The sequence below is a fragment of the Tamandua tetradactyla genome, chromosome 1 (assembly GCF_023851605.1).
Source record: "Tamandua tetradactyla isolate mTamTet1 chromosome 1, mTamTet1.pri, whole genome shotgun sequence".
Classification (NCBI taxonomy): domain Eukaryota; kingdom Metazoa; phylum Chordata; class Mammalia; order Pilosa; family Myrmecophagidae; genus Tamandua; species Tamandua tetradactyla.
Window position 1 is genome coordinate 40,806,846 of NC_135327.1, and position 21,884 is coordinate 40,828,729.

The 21,884-nt window shown below is 43.6% G+C and overlaps 1 protein-coding gene and 1 long non-coding RNA gene across 8 annotated transcripts in view; one reads left to right on the top strand and one right to left on the bottom strand.

Moving 5' to 3' along the window:
- The window catches only part of SLC24A3 (solute carrier family 24 member 3), a 540,914-nt gene that overhangs the window by 38,005 nt on the left and 481,025 nt on the right, over positions 1 to 21,884 (bottom strand). For all 6 annotated transcript variants that reach the window (XR_013157172.1, XM_077114817.1, XM_077114819.1 and 3 more), the window contains exons 8-10: positions 13,685 to 13,710; positions 6,946 to 6,999; positions 1,221 to 1,354 (exon numbers count right to left, since the gene is read on the bottom strand). Coding sequence is in view for 5 of the 6 variants with exons in the window: in XM_077114817.1 (XP_076970932.1) it covers positions 1,221 to 1,354; positions 6,946 to 6,999; positions 13,685 to 13,710 (214 nt within the window). In the remaining variant the exon portion in view is untranslated. The remainder of the gene's footprint in view (positions 1 to 1,220; positions 1,355 to 6,945; positions 7,000 to 13,684; positions 13,711 to 21,884) is intronic.
- LOC143645527 (uncharacterized) lies at positions 1,285 to 17,989 on the top strand. 2 transcript variants are annotated; one of them, XR_013157175.1, is made up of 3 exons: positions 1,285 to 1,530; positions 2,088 to 2,143; positions 17,909 to 17,989. It is a non-coding gene; the product is annotated as an uncharacterized LOC143645527 (long non-coding RNA). The 2 variants fall into 2 exon arrangements; XR_013157176.1 differs by lacking the exon at positions 17,909 to 17,989 and adding an exon at positions 8,339 to 8,629.

Here is a 21,884-nt window from a genome sequence, read left to right on the forward strand (position 1 = left end):
GGCCTGGGGTACAGAAGGGGGCGTGGGGTAAATCTTGTGTAAAACTTTGTTAGGTGATGTGAAAAAAAGTTTCATCAAGATCCAAGAGTGCTTTCTTTGAATGAGCAATATCTGCACGTAGCACACAGGTATCTGGTTCCAGTCTCTAGTTGTACTCTCTCCCGTTTTCCAAGTCACTAACCCATGAGATGATCTCTGGCAACACTGAATAATATCAGGAAGCTTTCCTTGGTTCCCTAAGAGTATTCCTTTTATGGTCAGAAACTACCCAGAAGAGAAGAAATGAAATGAAATCCTCATGTGGAATGGGACTAACTATGCTTCTCTTTGGTTAAACCTGTATGTAATTATTCAGAAAAACATATCAAGGAAATGACTTTAAAAATCTAATAATTACCCAGAGATTTTAAAGTGAGAGAATTATTTGAAATTAACTAATAAATTCTCTAATTTCTTTCTTTCGTTCTTCTTTTTTGCTACTAAGCAACCATATGGGACTGAGAAGGAATCAACATACACATTTCAAGGGCAAAATTAAAAATAAATTAAATGACACATGAAACACATTCTACCAAAATTCAGTGACATTTTTCTGGTATTCCTCTAAAAAAGAATATTATAACAGGCTTATTTTCCCTGGTACATCAACTATTTTATAGGAATCATTAAATATGATGACTACATTTTTAAAGGTAGTTTTCTACCTCATTTTGAAAATTAGAAACTGAGATAATGCAATCTAAAAGTGAATTTGGATACAGCAATACTGATAACAACAATCAATGGAATATCATGCTAAACTTTTTGAAGTACATTATCTTCTTTGCTCTTTACAATGATTCTATGAAGAAGGTAAAATTATCCCCATTGTGCAGAAAAGAAAACTGAGGCTCAGAGAGGTTAAGTGACTTGCTTCATGTCACACAACCAGAATGTGGCAGAACTGGTACGTGAAAGCCCATGGTCTTCTCTCTTCAACCAACCTGTCTTTATGGCTCTGCATCAACCCCAGTCAATGTTTTGTCCAAGAACTACCCTACAACTTTCTGAGTCACCAGGTATGAGACTGCCCAGGATGTAGCAAAGGGAGGGTGGGAAGATGAACTTAGCTTCCTTGGCCCTCTTTCTTGAGGCCAGCTGTGGGGTGCTGCATGTGTGACTGGGAAAAGGGGCGGGGGGAGGCAGGCTTGTGGTTTGGACATAGGTTTCTCCTTGGTTACCTTTCTTAAGTAGCACCACAGTTGCATCACAGTTGCTGCTGTCATCAATTTCAGCATTGTTGGCCAACCCATTGACCATGTTCCCAGCTCCTTTCGTCCTCCTCTCAAAGCACTGGTGGATACTGGCATTGTATCTGAATAAAGCAGTAGGTAGAAAGAACCCATCAGGGTTTGCTGTCTTGCCTCCATTTTCTGACTCCTGTAGAGATATTCCTTGGAACTTTCCCAGTCTAGATACAATTTTTGGGACTCCATGCCCTTTCCCCTCAGAATATACAACATGTTTCATTCTCCAATTTAAGAATATAAGGTGAGTGAAAATAAAAAAGGACTCAAGGTCCTTTTAGAGATATGTACTAAAATTTGAATGGATGAATTAACATGATGTCTGGGGCTTTAACATCAAGTGGGAGGAGAAAATCTGTTGCTCTGTAAGAACAGATCTTGACACACTGCTCCTTTCCAACCTTTTCAGTGTTAATGGTGGTACCACCAGGATTGACCCCCTTACTCATAGTCTGAAGGTGATAAGGTTGTAGTAAGCCATTGGGATGGTCAAGGTCTACCTCCTCTGGGCCCCACCTCTAGGGTTTTTGCTGTCAGGGATCAGCTGGAAGGAGAAGGAGAAGGTCTCTCATTCATGCTGCTACCCAATGGTTGTGCTTCACAGTGTACATGTTACAGGCTAGGCAGCAGTCTGGGCCTCTTTCTATGGCTTCCCCTGGTCCCAGGATTGGAATCTGTGAATCTGTTGCTACTGCTGTAATTCCAGGCCTGATGGGTTCTTGGCTCTATGAAAAAAGTCTGGCTGTGATAAACCACATTGATGGTATGAAAACATTATATATTGCTTCTTACATGCCTCAGAAGACTTGTGTTGGAAGAGAAGAAGCTTATACAAGTTCCTAGAATGTCTGTGGCAGGTAAGTGTTCTGGTCCCTCTATCTTTTGTATTGAGAAGATTCCCAGAGAGCAATCCCAGAAAACTCATGGGAAAAGACTGTTGGGCAGAGTTTCCAGGGAACTGCAGGTCACTACTGCTTTTTCTGCAGTCTTAAAGGTAAAGGCTGAAATGTCTCACTGGCCACAGGACAACCCATTCAGGAGTTCTATCTAACTGGATCTCAACCTCGAGTAGGAATGCTGCCAGTCAGGGGGCTTCTTAATGGCCAGCTGGTAGACCCCTCAAGCTGTGTTTCTACTCCTTTTTCTTATTCCTTTGGCTGCTGAAGACTAAAGCTCTCTGGTGTCTCTCCCAGCTCTACACCTGTGCCTGATTCTCCATCAGGTGTGGCTCTGGGGTGGGTCTGCCCATGGCGACAGATAGCCATCATGGTAGAGAAGGATGGAGCCCCTATGACTAGGCCTGCTCTCCCATGAACCCCTTGCCCACTTTTTGGTGCTTGTGATTATTCCTGCATTGCACAAGGGAGAAGAGACAACTATTCAAAAGGAATGGAGGTCGCGGTGTTGGTGGCTATGAAAAGGGAAATGGGAGCCCAATCCTGGGGAACTCTCAGGATTTATAAGAGGAGGGAATTAGGATAAGTACATCATTATTTTGCAATCCTAATAAAATGATGGATCCAGATAAAGAGCATCAATATCTGGAAACATCACAAACAGAGAGACAGACAGACATCATGTGCTTCCTGATGGGGGAACCTACTACTTGAGACCTAGCCTAATCTGAACCAGATTAATTACTAACACCTAGGACACATGGAGGAATAGACTTTACTATACTACCAGATGGAATAAAAAAATTCCAAACTGTGCGACACTCTGCAGGGCAAAAAATTTAGTTTCTTCAAAGAATAAACAGACGGAAGGAGAACGTGTAGATTGAAAGAGACTGAAAAAATGGAGAAACCAACCTCAATGTATGGAATTTATTTAGATCCTGATAAAAAGTAACTATAAACATATTTATGACACTTACAAGACCAACACATACGAAAAATGACTCAATGAGACCGCTGAAAAATTGAACATTAATTAGATATTTAGTGATATTAAAGAATTAGCATGAATTTTAGGTATGATAATATTTTGGTTATGTTAAAAGTCCTTTTAGAGATAAGTAACAAAATTTTTATGGATGAATTAACATGATGTCTGGGGCTTCAACATCAAAAGGGAGGAGGAAAATGGAGGGGATGTGGATGGGGCAGGACTGGCCACAAGTAGATGGTTATTGGGGCTGACTATGGGCATATGAGGTTCATTATTATATTCTATTGATTCATGTATGTTTACATTTTCCTTAATGAAAAGTTAAAAAAAAAAGTCATGAGAGAGAAAGTGTTAGATGGGATGTCTAGCAGCTGGCCTAGTCCTAGATGGGCCCCTTGAGTTTTGCTGACAAAAGGTTCTGCCTTCCATACTTTCACCACCCTCTACTTGACTTGTGGCTTCCCTTTTCCTTCTTCATCCTCCCCTGTGGCTCCAATTCTGTGACACATCTGGCTCCAGATCCTGGGTGTCATGACCCAATGATTTGTTGCTGGGGGTTTCCCACCTTTTGGACTCAACAAGAAGGCGGATTTATGAGGGAGAGACAGTGTATCTGTCATATCGACTCAGAATCCATTTCCCCTTAGAAATGTTGATTCACATGAGGGTCAGCTTTTAAAGTAAAACTATGTGTTATACATATAATGGGATTTAGTTGATGGGATAATCATTCACAGAGTAAGGGTCTTTTTTAAACCAGGTACAGGGTTAGTAACTCAAACACACCATCACATTTACAAAAACAAAACAAAATCCTCTGAGTTACTTATTTTGCAGAAGAGGAAACAGAGGTTCAGAGTGGCTTAGTAACTTGGCCAAGGTCCCATGTCTAGAAAGTGGCACAGTGGGATCTCAGCTAGGGCTGAATGTGAAGCACTTATTCTTAACTGCCAGACCAAACTGCCTAATCTGGGGGGCAAATCCCAAAAAGGAGACCCAGGATACACAGAAATCAATTCCCATAATGACTCATGCTCCCTTAAGTTTTCTACCTATTTGGCCAAGCCGAACTTGTTTTTTGACCTTCAGATAGACTTTTTAAAGTCATCTAAAGCCGTGCATCCAGGAAGCAGCCAATGATTCTAATATATGCTGTTTTTAACTGCCGTCGTTCTGTTTTATATTTTTAATTGAATGTTTTAAATTTTGTGCTTGCACCCTGAAGCTATTTTATTGTAAAGCATGTAATTTTATAAATCAGATTTTATAAAACCCAATGATTAAAACCTCTGATTGCAGAGGGGGATGGCTAAGGAGCAGAGATTCCAATTTAGAACTTAGGACCAGAATTTATGCAGAAAATTCCATAAGCAAAGTAGCTTCCATTTCCCATTTTGCTCATATCCTGCTGGCTTGAACAGCTGGAGCGTCAGGAAAGCTGAGGCATCAGCAGAATCAAACCTCATTAGCTTCCACGCTGGGTATGGTATGGGCAGAGGAGAGGGAGTGTTCATTGCATTATATTTGCTATATTCGTGCCCCTATGCCCTGCCTGTGACTCACAGGCTTCATGCTGGCTTGGCAGAGGGGTGCCTGAGTCAAAGTGCCTACTAGCTGAATTTCTCAACCTACCTGCCCTCTAGACCAAATAGGTTTTTGGAGACCTCCTTGCCCTGTGAAGGCCCTCAGGGAACTGTAAAGATGTGGGGAGTCAGAATCTAACATACTTTCATCTAAATTTAGATTTAAGACCCAAGATCAATGCAGAGCACCTAGTGGCACTCGGCCAATGTTTCCAGAATAACTGACTGATCCACCTTTTCAGAAGGGAAGAAGAGAACTGTAGATTCCTTGGGAACTCAAACTTAGAACTTTAAAATATCATAAAGGTGAAATAAACCATCTGCACTGTTTGAGGCCTTGCCATTGGGGCACTGATTCACTAAATAGTTTTTTGTTATTTGAGACAAAAGGGAGTAAGATGGTTTTCTCTTACCAAAAAAAAAAAGGCTTTTCCTCTGAAGTCTAGACACTCTGTGAGGTCTTCGGGCCAATTCTGATTGTCTTGGGAACTTGTGTATTGGATATTTAAATGGAAAGTGATCACGTGGCAAAAGCATCTGGTTTCGTCAGCTGCCTCGTGGACAGTAGTACTCCATGTGAGCTTATGCTTGGATAAAGCCCGACTCCAAAAAGGTCCTTCTCCAGTAACGAGACCCAGCTGTCTGGTCTACACTGACCACAGGACCGCTCTCTAGGCTAATGCTGGGCCCCACGTTGAGTGGACTAGGCAGCAGATTGCTTACAATCCACCCTGGGCAGCAGCCCAGCTGCTCATTCCTTCACTGTCCACGCAATGTCTGCCAATGGCCACAGTTGATTTCTCCCAACAATTTGTCCAGTCACTTGCAGCTGGGATTAATTATGTCAGGCCTTAACAGCAAGGCAGACTTGATGTGCCAATTCCAGTCTGCCATCTGATATGTCTAAACTGGAACTTCTGATTGCTTTCTACTGTCTTGCCCATGGACAAGGGGTTCCTGCAGGCACATATGCTGGGGACAAGAGTGGGTGAATTCAGAGAGAAAGAAACATCTCCCAGGTGGACAGGCAGCCAAACACCAACTATCCCTGTGTTATTTATAGGCCCCTCATCTCAATGACACTTGTGGAAAAGAGGAGCTAGCAGGGTCTCAGCCATGGTGCATATGTTTTACCGCTGGCATGGGAAGCCTCAGCAGTTTAATCCTTGATACAAATAAGCAGCTGTCCAGAGTCCAGGAGGAAAAAGAACATACCATGTGGTGGCTTTAAAATATATCTACATATTCTTTGACTCTCTTTCCTTTTAGGGTGAAGCTTAATTCTTCCTTTCTTGGGTGGATTATGAACCTAACTTAGTGACTTTCTTCTAATAAATAGAATATAGTGAAAGTGCTAATGTATGGCTTCCAAGACAAGGTTATAAAGGGCACTGCAGGTTCCTTCTTGCCCTCTCTCTTGGATCACTTGCTCTGGAGGGAGCCAGCTCCCATGTGTGCCAAGACCCACAAGCAGCTCTAAGGGGAGGTGCACTTGGCAAGGAACCAAGCCTTCCAGCCAACAGCATCAAGTTGCCAGTCACGTGAAGGAGCCACTGCAGAGGCAGATCCTCCAGCCCCAGCCAAGCCTCTGGAGGACTGCAGCCCAGCATGCATCTTAGATGCAATCTCAGCAATCCTGGGCCAGGACTATCTGTGTAGGCCATTCCTTGGGTTCTGAACTCAGAAACTGAGTACACATTTGTTGTTTTAAGCCACTAAGTTTTGGGTAAGGTGGGAAGCAACACGACTACGGTATGAATAATGGAGTCCACAGATATTTGGTCCATGGCTTTAGTCATCTCTTAACCAGCTCTGGCCCCATCTTCTCTCACCATCTATAGATGGATAACTTAATTTGAGTTTTACCTTCTTTATCGTTCTGAACAGAGAGTGAAGAGACAGGCAGAAGCTAGGGTGCCAGATCACGAAGAGGGAGTAAGCATTCTAGAAATTTCTTAAAATATTTAAGCTTTGGTTCTATCATCACACATGGGTTGGAAGGGTCTTTGCCATTGTGAGTCTCCAAACTGCAGTGGTTCATGACATGTTGCGGAGTTGTGTAAGGGCAGGTGCTGAAAAATCAATCAGATATACCCCCTGCTCTCTGTTCCTCTTTCCACATCACCACACAATGTTGAATGTAGGAAACCACTTTGGAAAAGAAATTAAGGAAGTATTTTACTTACTTCATGATGACAATGTAGATAAGATACATCAGTACAAGCACTAAAGACTCCCACCTGCAGACAAACCATGGACAGTTAAAGAAAGTCACCAGAGAGAGACACGAAACACACTGAGCTATTCTCTAAGAATATATCTGATGTGGATGGCAACCAACCCCGCCAGGGATGGCAGGGATAAGGCAGACTTGCAGGCTGGTTACAGATACTTCCTGGGCTAGAGAAATTTTCTATGCTGCATACAGTCCTCAGTGACCTTTCTCTTCCTTCCCCATTTAAAAGGAAAATGCTCCTTCTTATTTTTGTTCACCTAGAAGAACTCTTTGAACACAGCAAGCCTTCCATATGCAGTGCCGAATTTAGGCCTACCATATAAATCTGTCTGCAGCTTGATCATTTAATAAACTTATTGGGATATTTTTTCCAAGGGAAAACAAGAGGAGTTGGTAGGGGTGAATGAAGGACTGTTGACTACATAGGAGTTAGGTGTAAAGAGAAAGAGTAAGGGAGAGCCCCTAGAGAGGTCCAAGAATGAATGGGTGGGAAAACAGGAGAGAAAAAAGAATTAGTGAAACCCATGGAGACGTATTCTGTGCTTCTTTTATCATTTGCATACTTCTGCTATTTTACTTCAGTAGCTTCCAGCTAAAAGAAACAAGAAGACTTGTTTTGGGGGCTCTCTTTTAGCTGTAGAATTAAGTTAACTAAGTGAAGGAACCACTTTGGCTTTGAGAAAATGTTCCTGGAGAACAGCGTAATGAGGAAATTGCAGTTTGTGGTAGCTCTTCCTATTCTCCTTTCAATTTTCATATCTTGAGATTTATGCTAAGGAAAGATTTGGTCTAATGTAAAAAGGATGCACAAATGAGGGTTATACTGCAGCGGTGTTCACAAAAGCAAAGAGCTGGAAAACAACGAGATGGTTATAAAACGGGGGGCTGGGTGAGTGGCTCTTGATGACTATGCCCATACGATGCATCCACGAAGATTAATGACCTACACGTGAATGAGTCTACTATAAAAGTGCTCACGGTGCACTCCTGAGGGAACTGCCATATTGCTTGGCTTCTCTCAGAGCAAAACTCTCTGAGGAACTGTGTCCACGCTGTGTCTGTACCTCCTGTCCAACCAGCAAACCTCTCGAGTCTAACCTCCACACCCAGAGATCCCTGGAAATGAACTTGCCAAGGTCACCAGTAACCTCCATCTGCAAATCCAGGGATGGTTGTGTCATTTGCTCAATTTCTCAGCAGCATCTGAAAGCTGACCCCTTGCCCTGCTTCATAAAACAATTTTTCCCCCTATCTTCCTGGGAGCCATGTGTGGTAGATTCCATTATGTATCCCCTCCAAACACACCTTCTTAATATCTTTTTTTTTTTTTTTGGCGTGGGCAGGCACTAGGAATCTTAATGTCTTTTGACAGAAGAAATCGGAAGCCAGAAGTCAGAGAAGGCCTCAGGGCAGAGCCTGAAGTCAGTGAAAACCAGAAGAGCAGACCTGAGGAGAGGAAGATCCAGTCTGTGACAGAGGCAGAGAACAAGCCGAGGCACTACAAGGACTGTGGCCAGCCAGTGCCAGAACGCTGCAGACTCTGGGGAGAAAGCATCACCTTGCTAATGCCCTGGTTTTGCACTTTGAGCCTCTAAAACTGAGCCAATACACTCTCGTTGTTTGGGCCAACCTACTGCGTGGCATTTATCATAGCATTCGGGAAATCAAAGACACCACCCTCTCCTAGTTTTCTCCTGTCCCTTGAGCTTTCCTCAATCCCCTTGTCTCTTCTATTTCCTTAGTTTCACCTCTAAATATCGGATTGGACCTTTCCTCTTTTTTATCTACTCTTTCTCCCAGGCTATCCTGTTCTCACCCTGTCATATTGTTACAAATACCAAATATGTGATAATTCCCACTTGACACGTCCACTGCATATCTCTCCCTGAGCTCCAGGTTCCCTATAGTCAACCACCTATTTGGCATTTCCACCTGGAAATCTAAATGTATGTTAAAACAGAATCCTTGATTCCCACTTCCTAGCTTCATTCTCCCAGGCTTTTCCACTCCAGCAAACTGTGCCCCTTTCCCTGAGTCAAGCCCATACTTAGAAATCATAGGCAGCCTTGCCCTCCTGCACCCTCACAGCCACCAAGAAGCTAAGTCCAAAATACATCCTGAATCTGTTCGCTTTCGCCCTCTCTACTGCTACCCCCTTTCCCCCTTAGCTACAGCCTCTGAGCTGGTCTCCTTGATGCTACCGAACTGGACCATTCCTCTACTTAAAACTCTTTAATCGTCTCCTAACACACTTGAGAAAGTATAAAAGGCACTCCTGACTCCCTGAGAAAGCTGGTCATTTTCTTCCTTCCCAAGTCACTTCATGCCATCTTCCTGGCCTGTCTATGCTCCAGCCACACTGGCCTCCTTTAATTTTCACATACCAACCTCCTTCCCTCTCCCCAGAGTCTCTGTACCTTCTGTTTCCTCTTCCAGGAATGCTCTTCCCCTCACTTGTGGCTGACTCCTATTTCATCCTGCAGATATCAGCTGAAATGCCACTTCCCAGCAGCCTTCCCTGCCCAACCCTCCTCTGCTCACTGTCACATGACCTTGTGATTACCTTGTCTATTCATTTATTCCTAATTTACTGAACACCTGTCTCCAGCAGTCACTTGACACCCGTCCTCACACCAGCCCCCAGCAACCTGGTTTCTCCAAGACAGCTGATCTGCCTTCAGGCAGACACCTTCCACCCCCAAGCCCTGCTCACTGCATCCCTTCCTCCATGCAGCAACCCTCAGCCCATGTCTTTTCTCAGGAGGCCCCAGGCATACTTTCTTCCAGCTGGCCTCTCCTCTTCTTTCAGTTTTCCCCATCTATGCAAGCTGACGATCCCTTCAATCATCATTTTTTAATTGAAGAACATTTCCAATGGACTGAGCCATCAGAACCAATGCCTATGGAATTGGTTAACTGGGAAAAGCAACATTGTATTCACAGCATTCTTTTTTTTTTTTTTTTTTTTTTTTTTTTCATGGGCAGGCTCCAGGAATCAAATTCTGGTTTCCAGCATGGCAAGTGAGAACTCTGCCACTGAGCCACCCTTGCCCACCCACAGTATTCATTTTGAAGGAAGAGTTACACTGATTTGGGGACTTGGGTTATTACCCAGAATTGAAAGGGATGTCACATTATTGCTTACATGCATTTAATTGACTCAGTGAGAGGTATCTCTCAAATTAGCAAAGCTCAACAAAATATTGTGGTTGGGTTGAAATGAGTCCAGCACTTTCTAAAGAGATACATACTGTTTTTATTTTTCAGATCTATTTTAGATGTTTCTGATCTCTTACTCAAAATGAATTCTTTCATTGCAGTATTTGAATCAGGTTCTCTTCTGTCTTGTTTCAGGGATGCCTATGAGATGGGGGTCCCTGCTTTTGTTGGAATTTCTTGGCACCTACATTCAAGGCACCCCCCATGCTTCTTCCATTTTAAACATATTCGTTTCTCTGAGGCCTCTGAGCCTTTGCACCTGCTGTTTCCTTTGCTTCTTTGCCTGATAAATGTTTGATCATCAAGCCTTAGCTTAATGCTTACTGGGGAAGGCTTCCCTCCTGCCTGTAGGCAGGTGAGGTCCCATCCCCATGCCTTCCCAGTGCTGTGCATTCACATCTCTGAATGACCGAATCTTGACATGTCAACCATCTGCCTCCTCTCTAGCTTGAGCATCTCAGGGTGGTGGGTGCTGAAGGAAATGACAGAATCACTCCTTCCTTCTCACCTTCAAAACAAACTTGATGGCTGGAGCCACAGCAGCCATCCTGGGATCATTAGGGAAAGGTCACGAGAAATGCAGAGCCACCCAGCCACCAACATCTGCTGTACAGGTTATGTGAAAATTATTTTTTTGAGACAGCACTAATTATTTAATCTTCTGTAGCTGGAATCTCCACTACCTGATGCTAAAATCAATCCTGACTGACCACCAAGCACCACCTGTTGGTTGACATGAACGTGCAGAACGCTGCTTCCGAAATAGTGAAGGAATCTTTAATCTTCCCAGCAGCTAAAAAATACCACCATGTAACAGGTTGTCCTAAACAATGGGAATTTATTGGCTCATGGTTTTGAGGTTAGGAGGCATCCAAAATTGAGGTGTCAGCAAAGCAATGCTTTCTCCTTACAGCCTGTGGCATTCTGCGGCTGGCTGCTGGTGGTGCTCGGTCCTTGCCTTTTCTGTCACATGGGAATGTCTTCTACCTTCTCCTCTGGGTTCCATCACCTTTGGGCTTCTGCAGCTTTCTCTGTGTGTGAATTTCATTCTATCTATAAGGACTCCAGTAATCTAGATTCAAGTCAAAGCGGATTCAGGTGGGTTACATCTTGAAGAGACCCTATTTACACTGGGCCCACACCCGCCAAATGAGGACCAAACCCAAGAACAGACCTGTCCAAACTGGGGTACACAATTCAATGCACCACAGTTGTCCTTGTGTATTTATATTTAACAAAGCTCATTTCACCCTAAAAAGCACTCTAGTTTCAAAATGAACGCAATTTAGTTTCTTTCTGAGGTTATGGAGTGAACTGTCTGCTTTCAAATTGCTGGGCTGTGCTAGACTATTCTATAACAAAGAATGGAATTCACCGTTTTAAGGTATAATTAAAATATTCCTGTGCTTTAATTGTACAGATTGAAGGGTCTGGTTTTAAGAGGATAAATGAGTGAAATCAGCTTCTACACAAACCCTTTCAGCAAAATAAATGCTTGTGATTGGCTGGATAAGAAGGCAGAAGATGCCAACAGTGAAAAACATCTGAAAGCTCAATATATTTTTATCTATCCAAGGAGCTAAAAGCCCTGGAAGTCTCAGAGTAGTTACAGGTAGGAGGTGTAGACTTTAATTTTTCAGCATTACTCATATGAAAAATTCTGTCCATCAGCCCATTCACATAATAATTCATAATAATAATTACATAACAGGCGGGGACTCTGAGAATGATGCTATCAGGTGCCATGACCTCACCCCACATCCTCCCTGGAAGGGGTGCCATGCATCACTTATATTCCAACACCCCCTCTCCTTCCCAAGGCCAAAACCAAACCTACCCAGAAAACTGCAACTGATTTATATGTGGCCTTCGAGGCCCAGTACTCATACCTCATATAGAGGATCCATGGTTTTCAGGCTGCACCCTTCAACTGCAAGCCTGATGTTCCCCTTGGATAGTCCCCCTTGAGGCAGAAAGAAATAGACTCTCTTTCTGCCTTCAAACATGGAGCAAGATGCTTTGAGGGTAAGGATTGAAACAGGCTTATCATGAAACCTGTCGCCACCTCCTACGCCAGCTGTTATCCTCCAGTGCCAGGGCATTGGTAGAAAAGGAAAGCACCCTCCAGAACTGTGAGTAAACCAAACACTCCTGGAAATCTGTTCTTAATATTTTTCTGCACAAGAGCAGCATAAAAATTTCTGAGATTAATTTGATCGTAACTTGTGATAGTTATGGCAGTATCATTAGCAAAGAGTGGTAACATTTAGCAACACTTAAGCACCTATAACTTTCTAAGGCAGAGCGATGGCTGTGCTAAATGTGCTGCTGGCTTGAACTAGAATGCTGCTTCCCTCCCCAAGGATGTGGCAGGTGGTGGTGGAAATATCACTATTCTGTTTGGTGACTGCGTCCAGTACGAAATGACAAGGAGTGTCTCCCTCATCTCTGACCTGTGGTGCTCTTTCAGCCTATCAGACCACTGTTACTCAAAAGAGTCTTACTTTTTACACATGTCAACGTGGAGATTACGCAGCTTAAAGCAAAGTCTCCTGGCGAGCTCCTCCTCTTGGACAGAGGAGAGGGATATTTGGCAAAAATATCTTAATACCCTGAGATGGAGCACCACATTTCTCACCACTCTCAAGTTCTGAGAATCATGGGGAAGCCCTCAGGTCACTTCAACAAAGAGTTTGTACTCCTTTGGCTGAGAGGGAAGCCTCATGGCTCTCTGTTTCCCCCAGCTCAGCCTCAGCTGTAAAGAGCACCATGCAAGCTGTCCACCTATATGGTCACACTCATTCCACTTCTAAAGGCCAACTACGTGGGGAAAAATGCAACGAGAATACACATCCACTCCATTCTGTTCCCATTTCAAACTCATGAATGTGTTCAACAACCCATCTCAAAAATGGGGCTTGGACAGTTGGCCTAAATGCAAATGTCTTCCTATTTATTTAATTTGGGCAAAGCTTTCTATTTTCCAAAAAAAAAAAAAAAAAAAATCACTGATTTTTCAGAGCACTAAGATCTCCTTGAATGTCAAGCAGAAGTTGAATGGATTAAAGGTTCTCGAAGTACCGGGATCTCAGGTTTCCTAAGATAAACATGGGATTTGGAATATGGGGACGTGACTTGGACACAATTTGCAAAGATTAGTCAAATTTTAATAGTGGCCTAGCAAATGGCTGACTGCAGAAAGACACAGCTAAGTCACTAGGTCTAACCTGGATTATAAAAATGTCTACATACTACCATCCTACATGGAACCCCTCCCCTCTAAGACAAAAGGGCTCTGCTCTGCGGAAGCTAATTTAATTTCTTGGTTGACATGGACAGAGGGTTCCTGAAAAATTCTAGTTGTACCAAGCTGTCATGAATTTCCCCCTTCTCTTCTAAACCCAGATTTTGACCTTCAGTATGAATTATTCAGCTCTGCAACATGGAAAGGGGAGAAAAGAGGTACTTACCAGGAAACTTTTTCATCGTAAATGAACTGTGAAAAAAATATAAGGATAGAAGATTAGACATGTGCACACACATACACACATGCACCAGGCTTGAGGGCTGCAGGCTGTCTACCATTGCTGGCATATGGTAAACTGCAATGCACTTGGGGGCAAACCCTCCTCTTTACTGGGTTAGACTTTGCCTAGTGTTAATGGGAGGCAGTGTGGGCAGGAAGGAGACAAGGGAGGAGGGTACTGTCACCCTTTGTGCAACTTTCACCCAAAGGTGGAGTGAGGGGGAAGCACTGCCAGCTTGCTTTGTAAAGCAGAAGGCATTATAGACTTTATACGTGGAAGGGGACATGAGAGCTCTGCTGAACCCCAGTCACCCATGGGCCACCCATGAGATTCTTGTACATCTCTGTGCTTGGGAGAGACACAAAAGCCTCAAACTGCTGAGATTTTCTCAGCATCATTTAGAATCAAAACAAAGTAGAATAACTAGTGCAAAGAAAGGTTTCATTTATTTAAGCCCTTGTCCATATACCATCCAAACTAATTTTTGTTTGTGGGGAAGAATGAATATAATTCAAACCCTCTGATCTATATACAAGGAAATGAGGCCTTAGGGAAGTGACTGAACACACACTGAAGACACATTGGCACTTTCATTTTTTGTTACTTTTGTCTTTGCTATAAGATTCCACAAGTGACATTTGGATGAAAATGTCAAACTGGAATGGTCAGCTATTTTCATATAACCACTAGTTTTAAAGTTTTTTTAAAATTTTTTTTAAGAAATCACGGAATAGAACAAATTATTTAGGCAGGAAATGTTTTTTCTATTAATTGTGGCTAATTCAATAGCAGTCTTAGATAGTGAGCTGGAACAATCAATTTGAAGGCACTTAAGAGAGTTCATGACGTTGGTAAGGAGTTTATTATCCCAGGCCAACCTAATTTTCTTCTATCAGAGGAGGCAGGCAATAATACATATGATGAAGGCGACTTTTCAGAAGTCTTTGCTCTGGGTGGTATTACTTATTGGTGGGGTACAGGACCTGCAAAGGGAGATACCTGAAGTTGAGTTTCACCCTGGAGGAAGTACTCTGTGTGTATATTCTAGATACAGGTCCTAGGGCCAACACAGCTTTAACTATTGATCAGTTCAATGATCACATCAATGAAAAAAATTGAGATTGGGCCTAAGTGTACAATTAACCCTAAACCGAGGAGAAAATTTATAGGTCTTTTTCACCTGGGCTGCTCAAGCTTAGGTCCCTATTGTTTAGGTCAGCCTAAGCTCATGGCTTTGAGGATGGGAACATTTCCAAACCAAGGCATCATCAAGGTGATGCTATCTCCCGCAGACTGGCATCCTGGCGCTGGCTGCCAGTGAGCTGGAGCCCTGGACTCCTCTGGCACATGGCGGTGCACAAGGGGCCTCTCCTGGCCTCTCTCTTCTCTTTCAGGTTCCACTGACCTCCAGCATCATGCTTCCTGTGGCTTTCTCTCTGTCTGTCTCAATTCTATTCCATTTATAAAGGACTCCAGCAACAGAATTAAGACCCATCCTGACTGAAGTGGGCCACACCTTCTTAACTGAAGTAGCCTTATCTAAAGGTCCTACTTATAAGTTTAAGAACATGTTATTTTGGGGGGGTTGTACTGTTCCAAATCACCACAAGGGGGCACACTACATCAGAGAAACAGTGGGGCAAACCTGGATGAGCTCAGCCTTTGAACAAGGCTGATGCCTCCTGAACCCAAGCTCAAGAGGAAGGCTGTGGCTGGAGAGCAAGGGCGGGGGATTCGGTTCAGGGAGGCCGGAGAGAAGGAGAAACGCAGATGATGCTGCGAGAAGTACTAAAACTGCAGAGAACATCCAGAAACCTGATGGCATTCTCCCTCTTAACTGCCGGGCCTGAGGCTCTCTTCTCTGACCCCTGAGCACACGCAGGTCTGCGCCGGGGAGGCGTCTGCCCGCAGCTAGCGAGCAAAGGCAGTTTGGTTTTGGTTTTAATCCTATTTTGAGAAGACTGTGTGGAGAAATGAGAGGACTCACAAAAGAACAATACAGTTGATTAAAGGAACTAGAAATCAGGCCTCAGAAAATGTGAATGGAAACAGACTTGTTTATCGCGAGAAAGGAGGCGAGGGGGTGAGTTATCAACTGCCTCCAAGGATTTGCTGGCACTGCCTGGAGGAGGCGGTGCAGCTGACTACGGCCTATTGGGAGCCTGGGAGTGAGGAAATTGGCACTGTTTGGAAAACGTTCCGTAGGGAGAGAACACGGCAAGATCATTCTTGAACATTAGAATTTCCCGACCGAAAACTCTTAAACTGACATAGATAGGCATCACCTCATTTAATGAGGGTGCTGATGGGTAGGAAAAAGAATTTATTTCTTACAGATTTTATTTACTTCTCTTAAGGCAGGTGCTGCGTATCCCTCTATCTTTTCACGCTCTAGCTATGGGTATGAGAAAACAACCCCCCACCCCCACCCCTTCATAGCAATGTTAACTCGTGTGGAGGAAAACTCAAAATCATTTTATGCTCTTGTATAAATCAGAAAACCTCACCACCAATTTCCGAGAATGACCACTAGGTGGCGGACACGTTCTAGCTCGCCCTCCATGCCTGTTCTACCCGCAAGGTAGGGAGGCTGAAAGACGTGGGACCAAGCCCATTGTCATAGCAACATTAAACCTCCCGAAGGGAGGGAAGCCCCTTGGGACAGAGGACCTCCTGAAATAGATTTCACCCCACCCACTGCTGTGAGGGCAAGGTGGTGTTGTGGGGAGTTCTTGCAGGTGCTCTACCTCCAGGGCAGGTGAATCCCTCATCTCATGTCAACAGTCTTCCTGGTGTGTTGCCATCCAGTCACCTGCTGCTGTGGCTTTTGGAACTGACCCAGCTCTCTTCCACGCAGGTTCATGCACACAGGTGTGGGGTAAGCACCTCTGGCCTTTGTGCTCTCCCGGTTGTGTTTGGGGTCAGGCACGGAGATGGCCCCAAGACCACACCTCTGTGGAGCTAACTGGTACCTGGACTACAGATTCACCCAGTAGGGGCTGGTCGGGGCGGACCTGCTCTCTGAGCCACGCGTGGTTCACTCCCCGAAGCGACCCCTGGCTTCTCCCTGAGAACTCCCTCCACGTGTCCCACAGCAGAGTCAAAGGTTCACAAACAGGAACGAACTTGGAAAAATGCACTCCTTTCCTTTGGGTACCATGGAAACCAGTTTTCCAGCCCCAGTGCCCGCTTCAGGATTCTCCGAAGCAAGACAGGCTGCTATTGGGCCAGGCGAATCCCCGGATGTCCCAGCGCTCCAAAGAACTGCTCAGGGGTCATCAAGAGGGAGGAGGAGGGGGGATACAGCAGCCCGGCAGGGGTGCAGGCAGGAGAGGGGGCAGGTCCTCCTCTTCACTGAGCTGAGAAACCCGGGCTGGTTCAACATCATCAGCGTGTCCGTCTCTGGGTTTGGAAATGCAAATTGTCACCATGAAGCAGGGGCGGCCACATTGCTAAATCTAAGATTTCATGGTTTGTATTACAATCACTAGCATATTTAGAAGTTACAACCGAGGAAATAATAGAAAATCAACACTGTCGCTTTCTTTCAAGAGACGGAAACCTTGACGATCTTTCCTCCCTCGCTGGATGTCAGATGGAAACAGCGGCCCACAGACTGGGGACTCCCTTAGGAGATGTGTCTGGGGACTCCCAACTGCCTCAGCTTTTTTTTTGAGGGAGGGGAAGTGGGGAAGCTGGGCCAAGGGCGACAGAAATCAGATGAGCACACCGGAAAGCTGGCTGTTACGCACTGAAATGATTTACACTTTAAGGGTGAACTAGAATTCCTACGTTAGGATCGGTCTAGCAGGAGAACTTGGTGGTGGTGAGCGGCAAGTCTTAAGCCGAGCTGGTCATTTCACATAAATATATAAGGGCTGGCAATATGATGAGGACAAAAGGGTTAGGAGAAATGATTGAGGACTTAGGAGATAATAGTTGCTAAGCCACAGGACTATGTTTGATTAGCAGTGCAAACCAGAAATTCCAAATACTTTTCCTTATAAAAGATGAGACAGTCTCAAACACATACTGCATTTTCCAGTGCAGCTGAGGCACTTCTCCATTCAAGGAATAAATGCAAGGACTGACCAGATCTAGGGCCCCAGGTCCAGAGTTCACACCAGCATTACTTAATGCATGCCCTTACTTTTTTTTTTAAACCAGGGAACAAGGGCGGCCATCCTCAAGACTGCTGTGGAGCCAGGGAGGCAATGGGGCAAGGCAAGTAAAAATGCCACGTGTATTTCCTACTGTTTTTAAATTGCCTTATTTTATTTATCTATTTATTTTTTTACTTTTTATTGTAGTAACATGTACACAACTCATAATGCCCCATTTTAACTACTTTCAAGTGTACAGTGATATTAATTACATTCCCAGTATTGGGCTACCATCACCAACATCTAGTACCCAAACTTTTTCATAACCTCAAACACAGAGGTTAAACCCATTAAGCAATAACTCCCCTCTCCTCCTCCCCCCTCCCCAGGCTCCCAGTAACCTGTTATCTACTTTCCATCTCTGTGAATTTGCTTATTCTAGGTATTTCATATAAGCGAGATCAGACACTATGTCTCTTTTGTGTCCAGCTTATTTCACTCAATATGATGTCTTCAAGGTTCATCCATGCTGCTCCTATGTATCAGAACTTCATTCCCTTTTACAGCTCAATAACATGTACAACAGTTCAAAAAGTGTCCATTTGATGGACAGTTGTACGGATATACATCGCATGGATGTACAACATTGTATGGATGCACGACATTTTGTTTATCCATTCATCTGCTGATGGACACTTGGGTTGCTTTTACCTTTTGGCAGCTGTGAATAATGCTATGAAGGTTTCCCTCTATACTTTCTTCAAAGAGTTTTATGGCTTTTCTTCTTGGTTTAGGTCCTTGAACCACTTAGAATTAATTTAGTATATGGTATAAGAACTTCATTCTTTTGCACGTGAATATCCAGTTTTCCCAGGGGGAAAAAGGATGGAAAAACCCTTTGTAAATTTGGATTTCACAGTGTTGTCTTAGTCATAAAACCAAAAGCACAGGCAACAAAAGAACAGGTAAAATAGACTTGATCAAAATTTAAAATGTTTGCACGTCAGAGATCATTATCAAGAAAGTGAAAAGACAACCTACAGAGTGTGAGAATGGGAGAAAATAATTGCGAACTATATATCTGATGAGGGTTGTATATCCAAAATATACAAAGAACTGCTACTGCTCAACATCAAAATGAGATTCCACTTCACCCCCATTAGGATGGCTATTATGAAAAACAACAATAAAACAAAAACCAGAAAGTAGTGTTGGATTTTCAACAAGGGCACCAAGTACATTAATTGAAGAGACCATTCCTTCCCCAGTTTGACCACAGATGTGTGGGTTTATTTCTGAACTGTCAATTCTATTCCATATGTCTGTATGTCTATCTTTATGTGAGCACCACACTGTTTTGATTACTTTGGCTTTGTAGTAAGTTTTGCAATTGGGAGGTGTGAGACCTCCAACTCTGTTCTTCTTCAATAAAGATTTGGCTATTTGTGGCCCCTGGTGATTCCATATGAATTTGAGGATCAGCTTTTACCAAATTTCTACAAAAAAGACTGCTGGGTTTTGACAGATATTGCATTCAATGTGGAGACTGTTTTGGGTAGTACTGATACTGCAACAATATTAAGGCTTCCAATCTTTGAACATGGGATGCCTTGCCACCTATTTAGGTCTTATCTTTAGTTTTTAGTATATATGTCCTTTACCTCCTTAATTAAATTTATTCCTAGGTATTTTATTCTTTCAGATGCTATTGTGAATGGAATTGTTTTTTCATTTCCATTTTCAGATTGTTCTTTGTTGATATACAGAAATACAACAGATTTTTGCATGTTAATCTCATAGTCTGCTACTTCGCTGAATTTGTTTATTAGCTCTAGCACTTTTCTTGTGTATTCTTTGGGACTTTCCATATAAAGTATCATGCCATCTGTGAATAGAGATAGTTTTACTTCTTCCTTTCCAATTTGGATGCCGTTTATTTCTTTTCCTGGCTTCACTGCTCTGACTACAACTTCTAGTACAGTGTTGAATAACAGTTGTGACAGTGGGCATCCTTGTCTTGCTCCTGACCTTAGGGAGAAAGCTTTCAATCTTCCACCATTGAGTATGATGTTAGCTGTGTGCATTTCATATATGCTTTTTATCATATCGAGGAAGTTTCCTTCTACTTCTATGAGTGTTTTTATCAGGAAAGGGTGTTGGATTTCAGGCCCTTACTTTAATCAGTACTGGGTATTACAAAACAGGTGGCCATTTGTAGGACTGTGTAACTGAGAAATTAGGATTTAAGGGATGACTTTTATTACTGAATCATATTCCTTTTTGCTTTCTGGGATATTGGAGTAGACAGAGGAGAATACCTGAAAGCCCTAAACCATAACTTAAAGCTGCCCTGATATCTGAAATGATCGTAAAAGCCTTTATCTTGTGCCTTTGTGACTATAAGAGCTGTTACTCCCTTTATCTGGTCATTTTTTTTTTGCAGGGCAAAGGCCCTAAAGCTACTGAAGTATTTGAAGTCAGCCATTAATTAACTTCAGCCTTGGACATTTGTAAATCGTATCAACTGGACTCTGCCACTAAAAGATAACTTGTCTCCCTTCCTTTTGGCTTACACTTTTAGTATTGAAGTGATAGCTCTGCCTCCCCTCCTTTCAACTTATGTTCTCCTACTGAAATGATAATGGTAACACTGTCTCCTTTTCTGCTTTGAACTTGCTATTCGAAATAACCTCATCTCCCGTTGCTAAAATCCTTAAAAACCTTGAATCCCTTAACCTCAGGAAGACAGATTTTGGGCTGCTAGGCCATCTGCTCTCCTACTACACACCTAGTAATGAAGTTTTTCTCTCTTTGAAAACCTGGTGTCTCAGGAATTGGTTATTGAGCATGTCAGGGCAAAAGAATCCACAGCCTTCGTCTGATAACTGCAGTGATTTAAGGAACCTCAGCCTTCTCTTACGGGTGCCCCTTATCCTTTTGTAGTGTCTTCCAGCTACCGTAGTTGTTCCCATTTTGCTAGCAGGAGAGCCAGAATGTAATGCTCTCAGCGAGCAAAAGGACTTCAATGTTTCTAAATCAGAGAAAGAAGAGGTTAGCTCCCAGGTAGGGACAGGTTCTAGAGGGAAGAACCAGGGAGGGCGAGGCCTGTGAGACCAGGTGAGTGGTGGACAGCAATCAACGTCATCTCTAAGATTTCTTTTCTCCCACAGAACATTTTGGATCACTTAAGGTTAGCTGTCTTCAAAGAATTCTAGGAGAAGGGAATGTGAAGCTGTTCCTTTCTGCCTACAAACATTATTTTAAAATAAGTCAAGAAATCGAGGATCTTTAACAAGGGAATTGTGTGTGGGGATAAGGATCACTTTAAAGATGGGAAGAGGCAGCATGAGGTGGGGATCTGGGTTCCTTTCTGGGAGGGTATGGTGGTCCCACCTGCTCTGGTAAACCTTGCTACAGCAGCTGCCTGACATTTGGACACATCACTCAACTTCAGGAGCCTTGGCTTTACTATTTGTAAGATGGGATCCATATCCTAGCAAGCTTATATAATTGTGACAACTAAACAGACCCAGCATAAGTACTCAGTCCTGTGTTAAATACTGTGTCACTGTTGTAAAGCATGGGTGCCTGTTCTCCATGGAAGGCCCTGTTCTCTGGAGCTGTTCTGTCCAATAGGATTGCCACCAGCTGCAGGTGGCTATGGAAATTCAAATTAATATAAAATAATTAAATTTAAAAATCAGTTCCTTGCTCTCATCAGCCCATTCCAGGGCTCAGGAGCTGCCCTTGGGGCAGTGCTGCCCTGAACTCTCCATGGGAGGGGTTGGTCCCTTTCCCTTGCACCTTTCCATGGAATCCCTGGCACTCAGGGGCTCTGAAATGGCCCCTCCAGCGAAGGAAGGGAAGCACTAGCTTGGACAAACCCTCCCGCTATACCAGTGCCCAGGGTGTCCCCGAGAGCCACCCCTGGCTGGGGCTGGCTCACTGGCCATTCCAGGTAGACAGGACCAGCGTGCTGGGACGCAGAGCCTGCCTGACATTCACGATGCCCGTTTGCAATTGGAGATGAAGGGCAAATA